Source organism: Callospermophilus lateralis, chromosome 10 (genome assembly GCF_048772815.1).
Source record: "Callospermophilus lateralis isolate mCalLat2 chromosome 10, mCalLat2.hap1, whole genome shotgun sequence".
NCBI lineage: Eukaryota > Metazoa > Chordata > Mammalia > Rodentia > Sciuridae > Callospermophilus > Callospermophilus lateralis.
Window position 1 is genome coordinate 132197648 of NC_135314.1, and position 16273 is coordinate 132213920.

Below are 16273 nucleotides of genomic sequence, written 5' to 3' on the forward strand. Positions count from 1 at the left end.
ATATATTGGTATGAAATACATGAAGAGAAATTCTGGAAATCAGACTCACATCCAGAGAATTCTGTTGTGACTGTTTTGAATGTCTCAAGTGGGCACTGAAATCCAAGGGTGCTGACAGGGTCTCTGAATTTTCTGGACAAAACTGAGATCCAAAGAGGAACTGAGAATCACTGAGAGCAGTATAATCAGTCTGATTATTATTCCAGTTAGATGACTTAGTGGTCCTAAAATTAAGCAAGATAAATATATTAAGTGGACATATAACCTAAACAATGAAATCATAATTTACAAGTGTTTACTTCAGAATATCCTGGGCACAGGGCTAACTTACTCTGACTTTTAAGCCCCCTGTACATGGCCAGTAATATGTACAAAGAAGCACAAGAAAGGAGCTGGAGTTGGTCATGGTGGACCTGGCCTCTAATCCCAGTTAATCAGGAGGCTGGGGCAGGAAGATTGCAAGTTGGGAATCCAGCCTCCACAATTTAGCAAGGCCCTAAGCAACTTAGCTAGACCTTGCCTCAAAAAAAAAAAAAAAAAAAAAAAAAAGAAAGAAAGAAAGAAGGAGGAGGGAAGGAGAGAGGGAAGAAGGGAGTGTGGATCTGGAGATAGAACTCAGTAGAAGAACACTTGTCAAGCATGTTCAAGGTCCTGGGTTTGATCCCTGGCACCACAACACACACCACACAAGAACATTTTGAATGCCACACATTTTTATTATAACCAGTGTTAGAAATACTCAGGCTCTGCAAGAAATCAAACATGTGTTTGAAAGAATGTGGGCAAAGCAAACTTTACTTCTGCCACAAGGTATGCTAGGGAACCTGGCTAGCAAGTACCCCTGGGTGGGCAATTTTATATCCCTAACACTGCACTGCCCTTTGCCCTGATTAGAGGAGTTGATTGGCTAATTTTAAAATTAGGGCCAGCAAGATAAGGGCTATAGTTAAAATAGTTATAATTGCTTTCAATTAGGACTAAATATTCTTTTTTTTAGTACCTGGGATTGAACCCAGGGGCCCTTAACCACTGAGCCACAGACCTAGCCCTTTTTATTTAATTAATTTATTTATTTACTAGTTGTAATTGGACACAATACCTTTATTTATTTATTTTTATGTGGTGCTGAAGATCAAACTCAGTGCCTCGTACTTGCTGGCAAGTGCTCTACTGCTAAGCCACAACCCCAGCCCCATTATTTTTTATTTTGAGACAGGGGCTGACTAAGTTGTTTAGGGCCTCGCTAAATTGCTGAGGCTTTGAACTTTCAATCTTTCTGCCTCAGCCTCCTGCCTTAACCTCCTGAGTCACTGGGATTACAGGCAGGCACCATCATACCCAGCAGCTGGAGTGACTATTATTTCCATGGTACCTAAAAATTGCACACACAATCAAACATATATATGAACACTGACTTGATTTTTATTCCTTACTACTTCAATAGAGTTGCCCTAACTAAGGTCAGTTTCCAAATGTTGGACTATGTCTGATTCTCATATGTCCAATCCGTAGGCCCAATGAAGGGTAAAAAATCATTGCTCAGTTAACATATGAATTAACATCACTTTTGTAATCAATAAATGGGAAAAAGACACAAGAAGGAACAATGGTGACAGAGGATTAGAAGAGATAGTACAGAGCATTTCTATCACTACAACCCAATAGGAAGGGGACCTTCTTTCTAGAATCAATAAGACTCTCTCTTTTTTTTAATTGTAGATGAACACAATACATTTATTTTGTTTTATTATTTATTTTTATTTGGTGCTGAGGATGGAACCCAGTGCCTCACACATGCTAGGCAAGCGCTGTACTACTCAGCTATAACCACACCCCTAAGTATCTTAAGTATCAGAGAATATAGCCAGAAAACTTACCCTGGGCCTGAAGGAATACTGAGCATCTCTTTGATGTTCCAGACATTAAAATTCATTTCTTATGATTATCTCTATTAAAAGAACAGAGGAATATTAATTAAGAAGGTTAACATGATATAATATTTTCCAAAGAAAAGTAATTTTACTAGTAATCTTACTACATGTAAATGAGGACATTTCAGCAGTTACATTCCCATCCAATTAATGAAAATTTGTGTTACCTATGTGCCAAAAATAGGTTATCTTCTATCATTAAATTGCACACAACTGGGTGCAATGATGCATGCCTGTAATTCCAGAGACTTAGTCTGAAGCAGGAAGATTGCAGGTTCAACAGCAGCCTCAGCAACTTAGTGAGACTCTGTCTCAAAATTTAAAAAGTAAAATAAAAGGTCTTGGTATATAGCTCAGTGGTAGAGTGCTCCTGGGTTTAATTCCCAGTATTTTAAAAATGTAAAAAGAAATAAAAAAAGAGAAAGAAAAAAATATATAAATTCCCACTTGACACCAGGGAATGCTCAAAATTACCTATGAAACTGGAAATTTGCCTTGCTTTGCTCTTTGCCCTTTTCTCTTGTTGTCCTATGAATAATCTGCTTTTAGGAAAGAACCAATATAACTTATCTTTCATTGCTTGATGCAATGAATGGCTTAACCCATTACCTCTCCCAAGAAGACTAGTTTTCCTGAGACCATAAGATATTGGAATGTCAAGAGAGATGTAGAATTTGGGGAATTAAGGAGTCAGATGAAGAGGGAGTGCATTGGATAAAAGTGCCTTCCCATACCTCTTAAAAGCAGTGCCTTCTCTACCTACTTTGCTTTTCTGCTCAGTGAGTACTGCATACCATAGGTCATTATTATAACCATAAAGCCTGAATTTTTTGTTAAATATTTTTTAGTTGTAGTTGGACACAATATCTTTTTTTTTTTTTTTTTAAAGAGAGAGAGTTTCCCAATATTTTTATTTTTTATTTTTCGGCGGACACAACATCCCTGTATGTGGTGCTGAGATTTGAACCCGGGCCGCATGCATGCCAGGCAAGCGCGCTACCGCTTGAGCCACATCCCCAGCCCTGGACACAATATATTTATTTATTTATTTATATGTGGTGATGAGGATCTAATCCAGTGCCTCACACATGCTCGACAAGCACTCTGCCACTGAGCCACAACCCCAGGCCTAGCCTGAATTTTATAAGTCTAATTTAGAAATTTTAATACATTTTTAGTTGGACACAATACCTTCATTTTATGTATTTATTTATTTTTTATGTGGTACTGAGGATTGAATCCAGCGCCTTGCATATGCTAGGTTAGCACTCTACCACTGAGCCACAACCCCAGCCCCTAATTTAGAAATGTATCTTTCCACACTCACAAAGCATTCATATTTATCAGATAACATTTTACCACTGTGATATCAGAAATATGATTTTTTATCCCTACACATATGGTAGAATAAACCATCAAACATTAAACACTGTCTCAACACAGACCTAACCTAGATAAAATGAAACAGAAGTTCTAAATAAATATTTTATTTTATTTATTTTTTTTAAAGATGGTCATTAGCTTTTAATTGTGGTTTGAGATACAGACAACATCCATCAAACGTTGGATGTTCAATGAACTTACCAAACAAGGTGGCTTTCAAGGGTATGAAGGGGCTAAAGAGAACTAAACCAGACAAAATAAACAAAAGGGTTTTTCAAAGTTATTGTTCTTGTAAATGTTAAAGCACAGTGCACAGCATTGTCACGCTGGCTCCACCTGGCCTGTTTAAAACCATAGCTATTGATTTTGTGAAGTTAGATTGACATCTTTTTATTGGGGTGTGGAGATTAGCAGGAGGGACTCCATTGTGTTTGATCTGTGGGCCTGGTGCAGGAATTCTGTTCATGCCCCAAACCTCATACATTATAGTCAATCTCAAGTCCCCTTCAGATCCTATCCCTTCTCTCCCCACCTAGTTCCATCCTCTTTTGACCGAAAGGTGGCCATACATGGACTTGGAAGGGACAGTGGAAAAATGTCTTCACAGAAACACCCTTCTCCTGGTATGCATTTTAAATTTATTGGTCTTTTCTGCCATGACAGTTTCTGGGTCCTTTATTGTTTGTTGGTTGGTTGGTACCAGTGATTGAACCCAGTTGAGATTAGCCATTAAACCTCAGCCCTTTTTCTAATTTTTAATTTTTTTAATATTTTGAGACAGAGTTTTGTTAAGTTGCTTAGAGCCTCTCGAAGTTGCTGAGGCGGGTTTTGAACTTGAGAACTTCCTGCTTCAGACTCCTGAGTCATAGGCATGTGCCCCTACATCCAGCTTGATGTTTTCATTAAGTTTTATGAAGGAATGGGAGATGTCCAAAGAAAAGAAATGCTTTAGCACTGGAGAGGGGGAATAAAACCAAGAGGCTCCTGGTGGCTCAAGGAAACCTCTCAGTTGTGTCATTCCCGTTGTACCCATTGTGTCAAAGGACCTGGGATGGTTCATTGGTCACTTTCTAGAGGGAGCCAGGTAGAGGAGCTTGACATATAGCTCCTGACAAAACCCAGGCCCCCATCCCTGCCATCTGCCCATCAGGGAGTCTTTTTCTTCAGTGCTCCCTTGTGTTTTTCCACCAGTGAGCCAATCCACTCCACAGTTTTCTCTTTGGCTTCTTCCCAGGTGTTTAAGGGCTTATAACCCAGATCTCGCTGAGCTTTCTTGTAGGAGAAGGTAAACACACTATTTGATGTTGTCAGTAAATAGCGGCTAAAGGGGGGTTGATATTTGTAAATGGGACTCAGAAGGAAGCTCACTGTCTCCAACAGGAAGGCAAGCCAGTACCTCAGATAGAGAGGAAGTCTCAGCCCGGAGTCAGGGCGGAGGCCCCATTCTTTGGTCAGGTTGTTATGCAATTCATCATAGCTTTGGTGAGGTGTGTCATCTGTGATGTAGTAGAACTGTCCTTGGATGCTCACAGCCTTCTTGGGGTCCCTCAGAGCCCTGCAGGCCAGAATGTGTGCCCAGGCCGCGTTGCCCACATAGACCGGGTTAGCTACAGAGAACTTTCCTGTATTTTCTAGGACTCCATTGTTCCCGAGGGCCCTATTCACAATTCGAGAAAGTACAGGGCTTCCTTCCCCATAGATGTATGGGGGCCTTAAGGAACAAGTCCACAAGGTGTCCCCATTTTTCAGAGTGCTCCCATTAGCTGCCAGCACAGCCTTCTCAGCCAGCTTTTTGCTGTAGGGGTATGAAGCTGTCCATGTAGTTTCATGATGCTCTTCCTCGTGGCCATTCTGGACGATCTCCTTGTAGGAGTTGGGTCCAGCTACCGCTATTGAGCTGGTGTAGATGAAGAATGGCACACTAGCTTGGATACAGGCGTCCAACAGGAGCTGGGTACCTTTCAGATTGACATTTATGATGGTCTGTCTCTGAATGAAACTCTCGGTATCAATAATGGCAGCTGTATGAATGACGAGTGAGAGGCCCTGGCAGGCTGTCCTCAGGCACTGGGCATCCAGAATATCTCCTTCCAGCCACGTCACCTTGGTCTTTGTCTGCAACTAGTTTCAGAGGTCTCAATCTAAAGATGGCCAACTTCATCACTCTGTATCTTAGATGAGGAAGAACATCATAGCAGAAAGGTGGAAGGAAGTAGCTCAGGACATGATCCTAAATAAATATTTTAATGTATGTAAAATTTTTCTAATTTTCTAGAAAAACAGATGCATTTTTTCATGTTTACAAATACTTGTTTTACATGAATGTTAAGTACAGACCATAAGATCAAGGGGCTATAAGCACTGCCATTTACAGTTTTGTATTGTGTGCTAGGTACAATGCTAGTGTACATTTATTTAATCCTCCCAATGATTTTTTGAGGCAGATATTATCACCATTTTTTTGTGAGCAAAGTTCATATAAGCTAATTAACCAGCTCAAGTCCTCTCCAATAATTAGGGGTAAGAAGTTTCCAAGCTAGGTGAGTTCAGTACAATAAGTCATGATATTTCAAGTACACCAGTCTGTTTCTTAACATTGGCTGTTTGAGGGTACTTTTTAGAACTAAGCATCTCTAATGTTTCCCTGTATTAATAGCAAGGTAATAAATGGAAAGGCTGTGTCTTTTGAGGCACCAGACCAAGATTCAAATCCTAACTCTTCTACCTGCAAACTGAGTGAACTTGGGAAAATCAGTTAACTTCTTTGAACCTCAGTTTCCTCATTAGTTAAATGAGCATAAGACAATAACTATCTTAAAAGAATGGGGAATGGAGGGTAGAAACTAGTGCCATGGCAAATGCCAGCAATCCCAGCAGCTCTGGGATGCTGAGGCAGGAAGATCCCAAGTTCAAGGCCAGCCTCAGCATTCTAGTAAGGTCTTAAGCAACTTAGTGAGACCCTGTGTCAAAATAAAAATGAAAAGGGATGGGAATATAGCTCAATGAGTGGTTTAGTGTCCCTGGGTTCAATTCTTGGTACTAAAAAAAAAAAAGAATGTGGATAAAGATTCAAGAAGATGAATATGGGGTAGCTCAGTGGCAGTGGTAAAATGCAAGTTTAACATGCATGAAGCCCTGGGTTCAATCCACAGCAGCAGCAACAAAACAACAACAACAAAAGTAATATCTAATACCTGGTATGGAAACTGGTACTTATTAGCTGCTTCTTAATTACTGTCTCAGACTCTGGCTTTACCTTTCTCAAATGAATCCATGGTTTCCTTGGGCTGACCACATTCACCTGTTCTCAGTTCATAGGACTCCATATAACAGATCATAAACTCTCACATTCACTCCAGCAGCAAAAAATGTTCCTGCAGAGTTGAAACTGAGTATTACAGTTAATTTTTTGGTCTCAACCCTCCTGAACAGAGTTTAGATAATTTCTTCTTTGTAAATCTATGCAATATTGCTTTCCCACAAAGCAAATAAGTATGTATTTTTTGTTGTTTGTTTTTTATGGTAATGGTGATTGAGCCCAGGGGCACTCTACTTGTAAGCCACATCTCAAGATCCTTTAAACATTTTTTTTTTTTTTAACTTTGAGACAGTGTCTTGCTAAACTTCCCCTCAAACTTGTGAATCTCCTGCCTCAGCCTCCCTAATCGCTGAGATTACTGGTATGCGCCATTGCTCCTAGCAAGCAAATAAATTAGTAAAATACCTCAGAGTTATGAGAACTGAAAAAAAAAATTTAAAAACCCAGCTAAGCAAGAAGCAGTGTTGTGTAATCCCAGTAGCTCGGAGGCTGAGGCAGGAGGATTAAAAGTTCAAAGTCAGCCTCAGCAATTTAGAGAGGCCCTGAGCAACTTACTGAGACCCTGTCTCAAAATAAAAAGCAGGTTGGGGATATGGCTCAGTGGTTAAGTGCCCCTGGGTTTAATCCCTGGTACCAAACACAAACAAACAAAAAACCCAGCTACATTACTAAAATGGGTTCACTGGTGAATTCTTTGAAACAATCTAAGGAAATAATTATACCAATTTTCTCCAATCTCTTCCAGAAGATAGAAGTTCTGGGGATCCTTTCTAACTTATTCTATGAGACCAGTATTACCCCATACTAGACAAAGACATTACATGAAAACTAGACCACCATCACTCATGAGCATACATGTAAAGTCCTCAATAAAATATAATCAAGCAGAATCCAACAACTTAAAGAGAATTATAAAGCATAACCCAGTGGGATTCATTCCAGACATTCAAGGCTGTTTCAACATTCAAAAAAGAATTGATGTGGGCTAAGGTTGTGGCTCAGTGGTAGAGAATTTACCTCACATGTGTGGGGCACTGGGTTCGATCCTCAGCACCACATAAATAAATAAAATGAAGGTATTGTGTCCATTTACAACTAAAAACTTTTTAAAAATGATCCACCACATTAACAGACTAAAGAGGAAAAATTACATGATCAGATCAATAGATGCAGAAAAAGAAAGCATTTAACAAAATCCATCACTGATTAAAAAAAAAAAACAAAAAACCTCTCAGCAGCTGAGTGTAATCCTAGCAACTGAAAAGACTGAGGCAGGAGGATCAAAAATTTGAAGTCTGCCTGGGCAATTAATTCAGTGATACTCTGTCTAAAAATATATTTTTTTAAAAAAAACAGTGTGGGGGCTGGGGATGTGGCTCAAGCGGTAGCGTGCTCGCCTGGTATGCGTGCGGTCCGGGTTCGATCCTCAGCACCACATACAGACAAAAATGTTGTGTCCGCCAAATACTAAAAAATAAATATTGAAATTCTCTCTCTCCCTCTTTCTCACTCTGTCTCACTCTTTCTTTAAAAAAAAAAAAATAACAGTGTGGAGATAAAACTCAGTGGTAGAGTACTGGCTTAGCATATGCAAGGCTCTGGATAGAATAACTAGTACCAAAGTGAGGGAGAGACTCTCAACAAACCAGGAATAAAGGTGAAAGTCCTCAACTTGATGAATAGCTTCAACAAACCTAGAGCTAACATCATATTTAATGGTGAGAAACCAAAATTTCCTGCCAACATCAGGAACAAGGCAAGGCTTTCCCTTCTTATCACTCCTTTTCAAACGTTGTACTAAAAGTCCTAGATAATAAAATAAGACCAAAAAGAAAAGAAATAGAAAGCACCAGAATGGGAAGGAATAAATACAACTGTCTTTGTTCACATATTATATGATTGCCTATTTTTTAAACCTTTTTTATTTATCCATTTATGAAAACACATATAATGTTTAAATATATTACTTTATGGAATTTAAGAAGTGAGAGTACTTGTTTTTATATTTAGCAGTTGTTGTTTTAGCATTTTACTTTGTAAGTTAATCAGATGTCTCCTTTAACAAACACAATGATTGCCTATTTTTTAATATTTATTTTTTAGTTTTAAGTGGACATATATTTTTATTTTATTATTATGTGGTGCTGAGGATCGAACTCAGTGCCTCATGCATGCTTGACGAGCATTCTATCACTGAGCCATAACCCTAGCTCATTATTGTCTATTTCGAAAATCTAACAAAAATATTTCTAGAACTGATAAGTGATTATCCTGAGGATACAAAGGATAATCACTTATCAGGATACAAAGTTAACATACAAAATCAATCACTTTCCTATATACCAATAATTAACAAATAGAATTTGAAATTAAAAAACAATAACACTTATATTAGTACTAAAACATCACAACTCTGACAAAACATATGCCAAATATATGAGAAAAACTATAAAATGCTGATGATATAGAAACTTATATTATGAATATTGACAAGCTGATTCTAAAGTTTATAGAGAGCCAAAATACCAAAATAAATAAATAAATAAAAGAGGTATAAAAGCCAAAGAACTAATAATATCTAGTTTTAAGATTCACTATAAATTTATGAGTAATCAAGACAAAAAATAGACAAAAAGATCAATGGAATAGAGAACCTAGAAGTAGACCCACCCCTAAATATAGTCAACTGATCTTTGAAAGAAAAGCAAAGATAATACAATCAAAAAATAGTCTTTCAACAAATGATGCTAGAACATCATGCAAAAGAAAATAAATTTAGACATAGCTCTTATACCTTTTGCAAAAATTAGCTCAAAACAGATTTTAGACTTAAATAAAATGCAAAACTATAAAATTCCTAGAAGATAACATAAAGGAAAAGCTAAATGACTCTGAGATTGGGACTGGTGGTAACATTTTAGATACAATGCCAAACATGCTATCCATGAAAGAAACAACTGATCAACTGGACTTCCATTAAAATTTAAAACTTCTAGCTGGGCACAGTGATCTCAGTGTCTGGGGAGACTGAGGCAAGAGGATAATTTGAGGCCAGCCTCAGCAACTTAGTGAGATCATCAACAACTTAGTGAGATGCTATCTCAAAATAAAAAATAAAAAAGTACCTGGAATGTAGCTCAATGGTAAAGTGCCCCTGGATTCAATCCCCACAACAACAACAACAATAACAACAACAAAAAAATAGAAAACTAAAAATTTCTCTGTGAAAGATATTTTCAAGAAAGTGAGGGCTGGGGTTTAGTTCAGTATAGAGTGTTTGCATTGTGTATATAAGGCATGGAGTTCCAGGTTTCACCTCAGCACAAGAAAAGCAAGAAGCAAGGAAGGGAGTGCTGGGAGAGAAAGGAAGGAAATTTGAAATGAGAAGACAAGCTATAGACTAGAAGAAAATCTTTCCAAACTTTTGTTTTTACAGTACTGGGATTGGACCTAGGGGCACTCTACTACTAAACTACAGATGTCCCTTGCTGAGGGGATTTATCCCTCCAACATCGACTGTGGGGAGCTTGAGGGCACAGAGAAACCCCTCTAGAGACGGTTTCAGAGAACAGCGTCTGCTTTATTGCACAGCAAGAATAGCTTTTATAGTGGGTATGTACTTTACATATAACAGTCATGATAGGCCAGAGGGGATATATACATTCGATATATACATCTTAACGGAAGTCCAGACACCAAGAGTTCAAAAACTGCCACAAAACCCAACCCCACACCAACAGGGGAATAACTCCTTGTCAAAGGAGCAAGGAAATTGCTCTTGCCAGTGTTCTGACAGCACTTTGTCCCAAAATATAATGTCCTATGAGCAAGATAAACATTCTTCCATGAGAGTCCAAGGTTAGGCCCTGCAGCAATCCCTACACCTTTTTATTTTATTTTACTTTTGGACAGGGTCTCACTAAATTATGGAGGCTGGCCTTGAACTTGAGATCCTCCTGCCTCAGCCTTCTAAGTTGCTGGAATTACAGCGTGCACTGCCACTGCCCGGAAAAAGTAATATCTAATGAAGGATTGGTATATAAAATATACAATGAATTCCCTTGTTGGTACAAGGAATCAAACCCAAGGTCTTACACAAATTGGGCAAGCACTCTACAACTGAGCTACATCCCTAGACCTGCAAAAATCTCTTAAACTCAATAATAAACTGGGTGTGGTGGTGCATGCCTATAATGCCAGCTACTCAGGAGACCGAGGTCAGAAGATTGCAAGTTTGAGTCCTGCCTAGACAACTTAGGGAGTCCCTGTCTCAAAATTAAAAATAAGGATGTGAGGGCAATATAGCAGAGATTTCTGTCACCCCATTGATCACTAGGATTGACTTGGCTGATCTGGCTGGCTAGGAAGCTGTCTGCTTCCTCTTCACTGCACCATGTGCATCCCTACAGAAACTGCACATTAGGTCAAAGAGGACAATCTTCCCTGTCAGAAGAGGACAATTTTTTGGTCAATGGTATTTGAACAGCTATGCTCACCTGATAGAAACTCCAAACAAGCTCTAAAATTAAAAATAAAAGCTCAGTGGTAGAACACCTTTGGGTTCAGTGGCCAGTAATTCAAAATAAATAAATAAAAGAGGTGCAAGCCAGGCATTATGATGAGTATCTGTACAGCCAGCTATTCAGGGGGCTAAGGCAGGAGGATCATTTCAGGCCAGCCTGGACACTATAAATAAAACCCCAACTCAAAAATAAATAAATAAGCAAATAAAATTAAATAGAAGAGGTATATTTATGTAAATACAAGACATAGTTTTTCTTGTTCCCTATAGAAATTCCTCCTTCTAGAATTTAGACTTAGAATTTAAACAATATTACACACATTACTACATCAAGGTCATTATTTAATGTCATTATTCCATACCTAAATAAAACCACTATCATTTTTCATCTTTGTTTCAACTGAGATGAAATTTATATAGCCCATGCCTTAGGGTTTAGAATATACTAGTTTCCACCTTATCCTAGCAGGATATGTTCCAAGACCCCCAGTGGATGCCTGAAACCACAGCTAATACAGAATCCTATGATTTAATGTAATTTAATGCCTTTTCCTTTTCCTTTTTTTTTTTTTTTTTTTTTTGTACTAGGGATTTAGGGACTAAACTCAGGGGGCTTTACCACTAAGCTACATTCACAGTCCTTTTTGAGACAGAATCTAAGTTGCAGAGACTGGCCTAGAACTTGCAATCCTCCTGCCTCAGTTTCCTGAGTTACTAGGATAAGGATTCCACCTTTTTTAAATATTTTTTTAGTTGTAGGTGAACATAATATCTTTATTTCATTTTCATGTGGTTCTGAGGTTTGGATCCAGTGCCTCACGTGTGCTAGGTGAGCACTCAACATTGAACCCCAGCCCCAGCCCCCGACCTTTTTTTTTTAAAGTTATTTTTTAGTTGTTGGACCGACCCCTCCCTTCCTTCCTTCCTTCCTTCCTTCCTTCCTTCCTTCCTTCCTTCCTTCCTTCTTTCCTCCCTCCCTTCCTTCCTTCCTTCCCGGTGCTAGGAATCCAACCCAGTGCTTCACACATGCTCTACCACTGAGCCACAACCCCAGCCCCATTCCACCTTTTTTAAAAAATATGTTTTTAGTTGTAGATGGACAAAATATTTATTTATTATATTTTTATGTGGTGCACAGGATCAAACCCAGTATCTTCCACATGCAAGGCAAGTACTTTACCATTGAGCTACAATCCCAGCCCATCAATTCCACCTTTTTCCATCATAACCACTTACCATCCATTGTAGCCATAACTTTCTCAGTTTGAAGTGTGACAGCAAAAATTATCATGAATTTCTTTTTCTTTCTTCACAATTTCATGGATAGAAAATTCATTCTTACTGTGTATCTTAGCAACCTCAGAAATATATGGGTTTTTTTTTCTTTCCTTAAATTGGAAAGACTCACATTTCCACTTTAAGAGAGCACTTTACACCTTTTGTTTGCATTTCTGAATTGAAGCATTGCTACTCTTGCACTTCACAACCACTGTCACATAAAATAAGGATTACTTATTGATAACCAAGAAGGCCACTAAGTGACTAATAGGTGGGTAGCATATACAGTGTGGATACACCAAAGAGATGATTCACATTCTAAACAGAATGAAGTGGGACAGCAAGAGATTGCATCATGCTCCTAAGAATGAACGAGTGCCAAGTGGGCTGGTGCATGCTTGTAATCCCAGTAGCTAGGGAGGCTGAGGCAGAAGGATCTTGAGTTCAAAGCCAGCCTCGGCAAATTTAGCAGGGCACTGAGCAACTCAGGGAAACCTTGATAAAATATTTAAAAAGGGGCTGGGGATGTAGTTCGGTGGTTAAGCACCCTTGGGTTCAATCCCTGGTACCAAAAAAGTAGAAAGAATTAAGGAGGGCCCAGTCATGAACCTCATCAACTTAACCCCCTCCCCCGACACCCGCTTTTTTTTTTAGAGAGAGAGAAAATTTTAATTTTTTTTATTTTTTATTTTTTGGCGGACACAACATCTTTGTTTGTATGTGGTGCTGAGGATCGAACATATGCCGCACGCATGCCAGGCGAGCGGGCTACCGCTTGAGCCACATCCCCAGCCCCATTTTTCCCCTCTTTGAGTTTGCCTTTTTTGTTTTTTTCCTTCTGAGCTACATTTCTTCTGAATTTACCTATGATTCCATGAACAACAGACTTGATTGATAAGTATGTAGTTAGTTTTTAGTTTTAGGTGGATACAATATCTTTATTTTGTTTTTATGTGGTACTGAGGATTGAACCCAGTGCCTCACACGGGCCAGGTGAGCACTCTACCACTTGAGCCACAACCCCAGCCCCTTGATTCATAAGTATTTATAACAAAGAACTGAAACTAGCCTCAAGCAATGGTGAACCAGAGTATAGACTGCTGGATCAGATTAACTTCCTAAACAAGAACAATTACCCCCAGCTGAGGCTGTGGCTCAGCATTAGCTACTTGCCTGGCATATATGAGGCACTGGGTTCAATTCTCAGCACCACGTATAATAAAATAAATAAAGGTCAAAAAATTAAAAATATTAAAAACAACAACAACAATTACCCCATGAGGGAATGAAGGCTGCCCACTTAAACAGGATGGGAACCAAATTGCCCCCTCAAGTGATGATGACCTTCCAAAACTAGTCCTGAGAAAATGATTAACCTGACCATGGCCTGACCTGAATGATATACTCTGCCAATTATGCTAACCCCCAGCTATGGAAGCCCCTACCCTTGCCTTTGTTTTCCTTTTCTATAAAATTTCAAAGTCTGGGTCACTCCCTTGAAGACAGATTTTCAGTTACTATACACCTATATCTGTTCTTCCCAGTGCGGTCATAGTAATTAAAAGCTCCTATTCTACAGAAGGGAGACCAATAGAACACAGGTAGAGAACCAGGGGAAGGGAGAAGGGAAAGGAAATGGAAAGTAGGAGGGAATGAAATTGACCAAATTATATTATGTTCATGTATAAATATGTAACAATAAATGCCAATATTATGTATAATTATAATACATCAATAAAAATTTTTAAGGGCTGGGGGTACAGCTCAGTGGTAAACTACTTGCTTAGCATGTTGAAGAACCTCGGTTCAATCCCCAGCACCATGGAAAAAAAAATGTTTAAGTCAGAAAATAAATATTGTTAGCAAGGATGTAGATAAGTTGGGAAAAACTAAAAACAAAAAAATTCCTGCCTTTAACCATAGCTAATCTCTTTGATTGGCATATTGGACAGGTAGCCAAGCCTGGTCTGTTGGGACCACTGGGGACAAGGCTTTTGCCCAAGGACTCCAGTAACAAGAATGACACATAATTTAAAACTTTTGAATTGCTTATTTCTGGAACTTTCCATTTAATATTTTTGGACTACATATGGCTACATGATGTGCTCTGCTCTGTGTTAACTCCCTGTTGTATAGAATAGCAGCTTTCAGGCTGTGCCCAGCCCTGAATTACTCCATTTTATAAAGCAGTAGTTTATCATGAGCTACTCCATTTTGAGTGCTAAGGCTAAATGACTTGGCAACTTGTCTGGGAAAGCAGATAACCATCCGATGTTGGACATACAAACTTTTAAAAAATTTTTTTTAGTTGTCAATGGACATTTATTTTATTTATTCATATGTGGTGCTAAGAATCGAACCCAGGGCCTCACACATGCTAGGCAATCACTCTACCACTGAGCCATAACCCCAGGCCCTGGTCATATAAAATTAATTGAAAAGAATAACCCTCAGCTGCATAGGACAATTGTAAGGCACAAACTGATAAAAAATTAATCATACTAGTAAAAAAATAACCACCTGTGAATTTATCAGATTAAATCAAAGCATATGGATGCCTGGGCACAGCAAACCCATATCAAAGGAATCAGGCCCCTGAGCTTATCAGATACACTGGACCACTGAATGATGCACCCCCCACCTGGAACACATACAAAGAGAGGCACCTAGGTGGTGGTGCATTAACACATACCAATCTGTCATCAGACCAGGTGGTGAATGTGTTTGAACATCAATAAGCAAGAAACTCCTGATTGTCTCTAGTGCTTTAGTTCAGCTTAATCTCCCTGCTTGATACAGCCCACTTCAAAACTGCCTGCTGTCTAGACCCTTGCTTAGAACAATTTCAGTACCCTGAACAGTTCTGCATTCTGAACAAATTCTTTGACAGGTCCAGGCACAATGGCACATGGCTACAATCCCTGCAACTCCACAAGTTGAGGCAGGAAGATCACAAATTAAAAGCCAGCCTCAGTTAACTGCTATATTCCTATCTGCTCTCTGCCTTCACACTCAGTTCTGCATCTTTAAGCCCTTTGGTCACCATTAACCCTTTCTTAGCCTTTGTAACCCATATATCATTGTGAAAATTTTGATGTTTGACTTATTATAGATTAATAATTAAAATTGGCATGGAATAAAAGAATTTGTTAATTTGCTTTGGCCATGACACCAAGTGAACCATGAGTATTTTGGTCAATTAAAGCTAATGAAAGTGAGTAGCTTGTGAATTTATTCAGCAAATTCTGACATTGTATAAAGACACAAATATGTTCAGTCTATGTTGATGCCATAGTTTGCTCATGACACTGCAGTTGACCATAAATAACTGAAACTGTGTTTTTTATGGTTATGAAATTGTGGATAGTGGGACTACTGTAACTATATCCAGGGTGTCAGAATCTAAACTATTCCTAAGGCAATCTTTAATGTGGTAGAGCACTTTGGGTTCAATACCCAGCATCACCAAAGTAATGATTGTGATAAATAAACTCCCAACTAAATCTAAGGACTACCTGTTTTTGTTTTTTTGGGCATTTACCTGTTTCCATGCTACCTGTATAGGTTTTTAAATTCCCAGTGAATAGGAAGTCCCATATGCCAAAATATGTCCTTGAAGATATTAGTAGACACTATTAATTGATAGTCATTCTAAAGTAGAACACAATCATTCTAAGGTAAATGAGAATTAAATGTATACATTTAAATTTTTCAAGGGCAGGGTTCCCTCCTCACCTCTCACCCCTAACCCTATTAAAAGCAGCACAAAAGGGGAGGAAAGATGAGGCATGTGCAAGAAATGCAACTGTTTCTACAAAAAGGTGTCTGGCAGGGTGGGTA

General features: G+C 38.7%; 1 protein-coding gene and 1 pseudogene across 1 annotated transcript in view; both read right to left on the bottom strand.

Moving 5' to 3' along the window:
• The window catches only part of Iho1 (interactor of HORMAD1 1), a 55343-nt gene that overhangs the window by 21080 nt on the left and 17990 nt on the right, over positions 1 to 16273 (bottom strand). Inside the window, exons 3-4 of the mRNA XM_076868900.2 lie at positions 1878 to 1948; positions 50 to 224 (exon numbers count right to left, since the gene is read on the bottom strand). Coding sequence (XP_076725015.2) covers positions 50 to 224; positions 1878 to 1933 — 231 coding nt within the window. The 5' untranslated portion in view covers positions 1934 to 1948. The remainder of the gene's footprint in view (positions 1 to 49; positions 225 to 1877; positions 1949 to 16273) is intronic.
• On the bottom strand, positions 4461 to 5945 carry LOC143407961 (3 beta-hydroxysteroid dehydrogenase/Delta 5-->4-isomerase pseudogene; annotated as a pseudogene).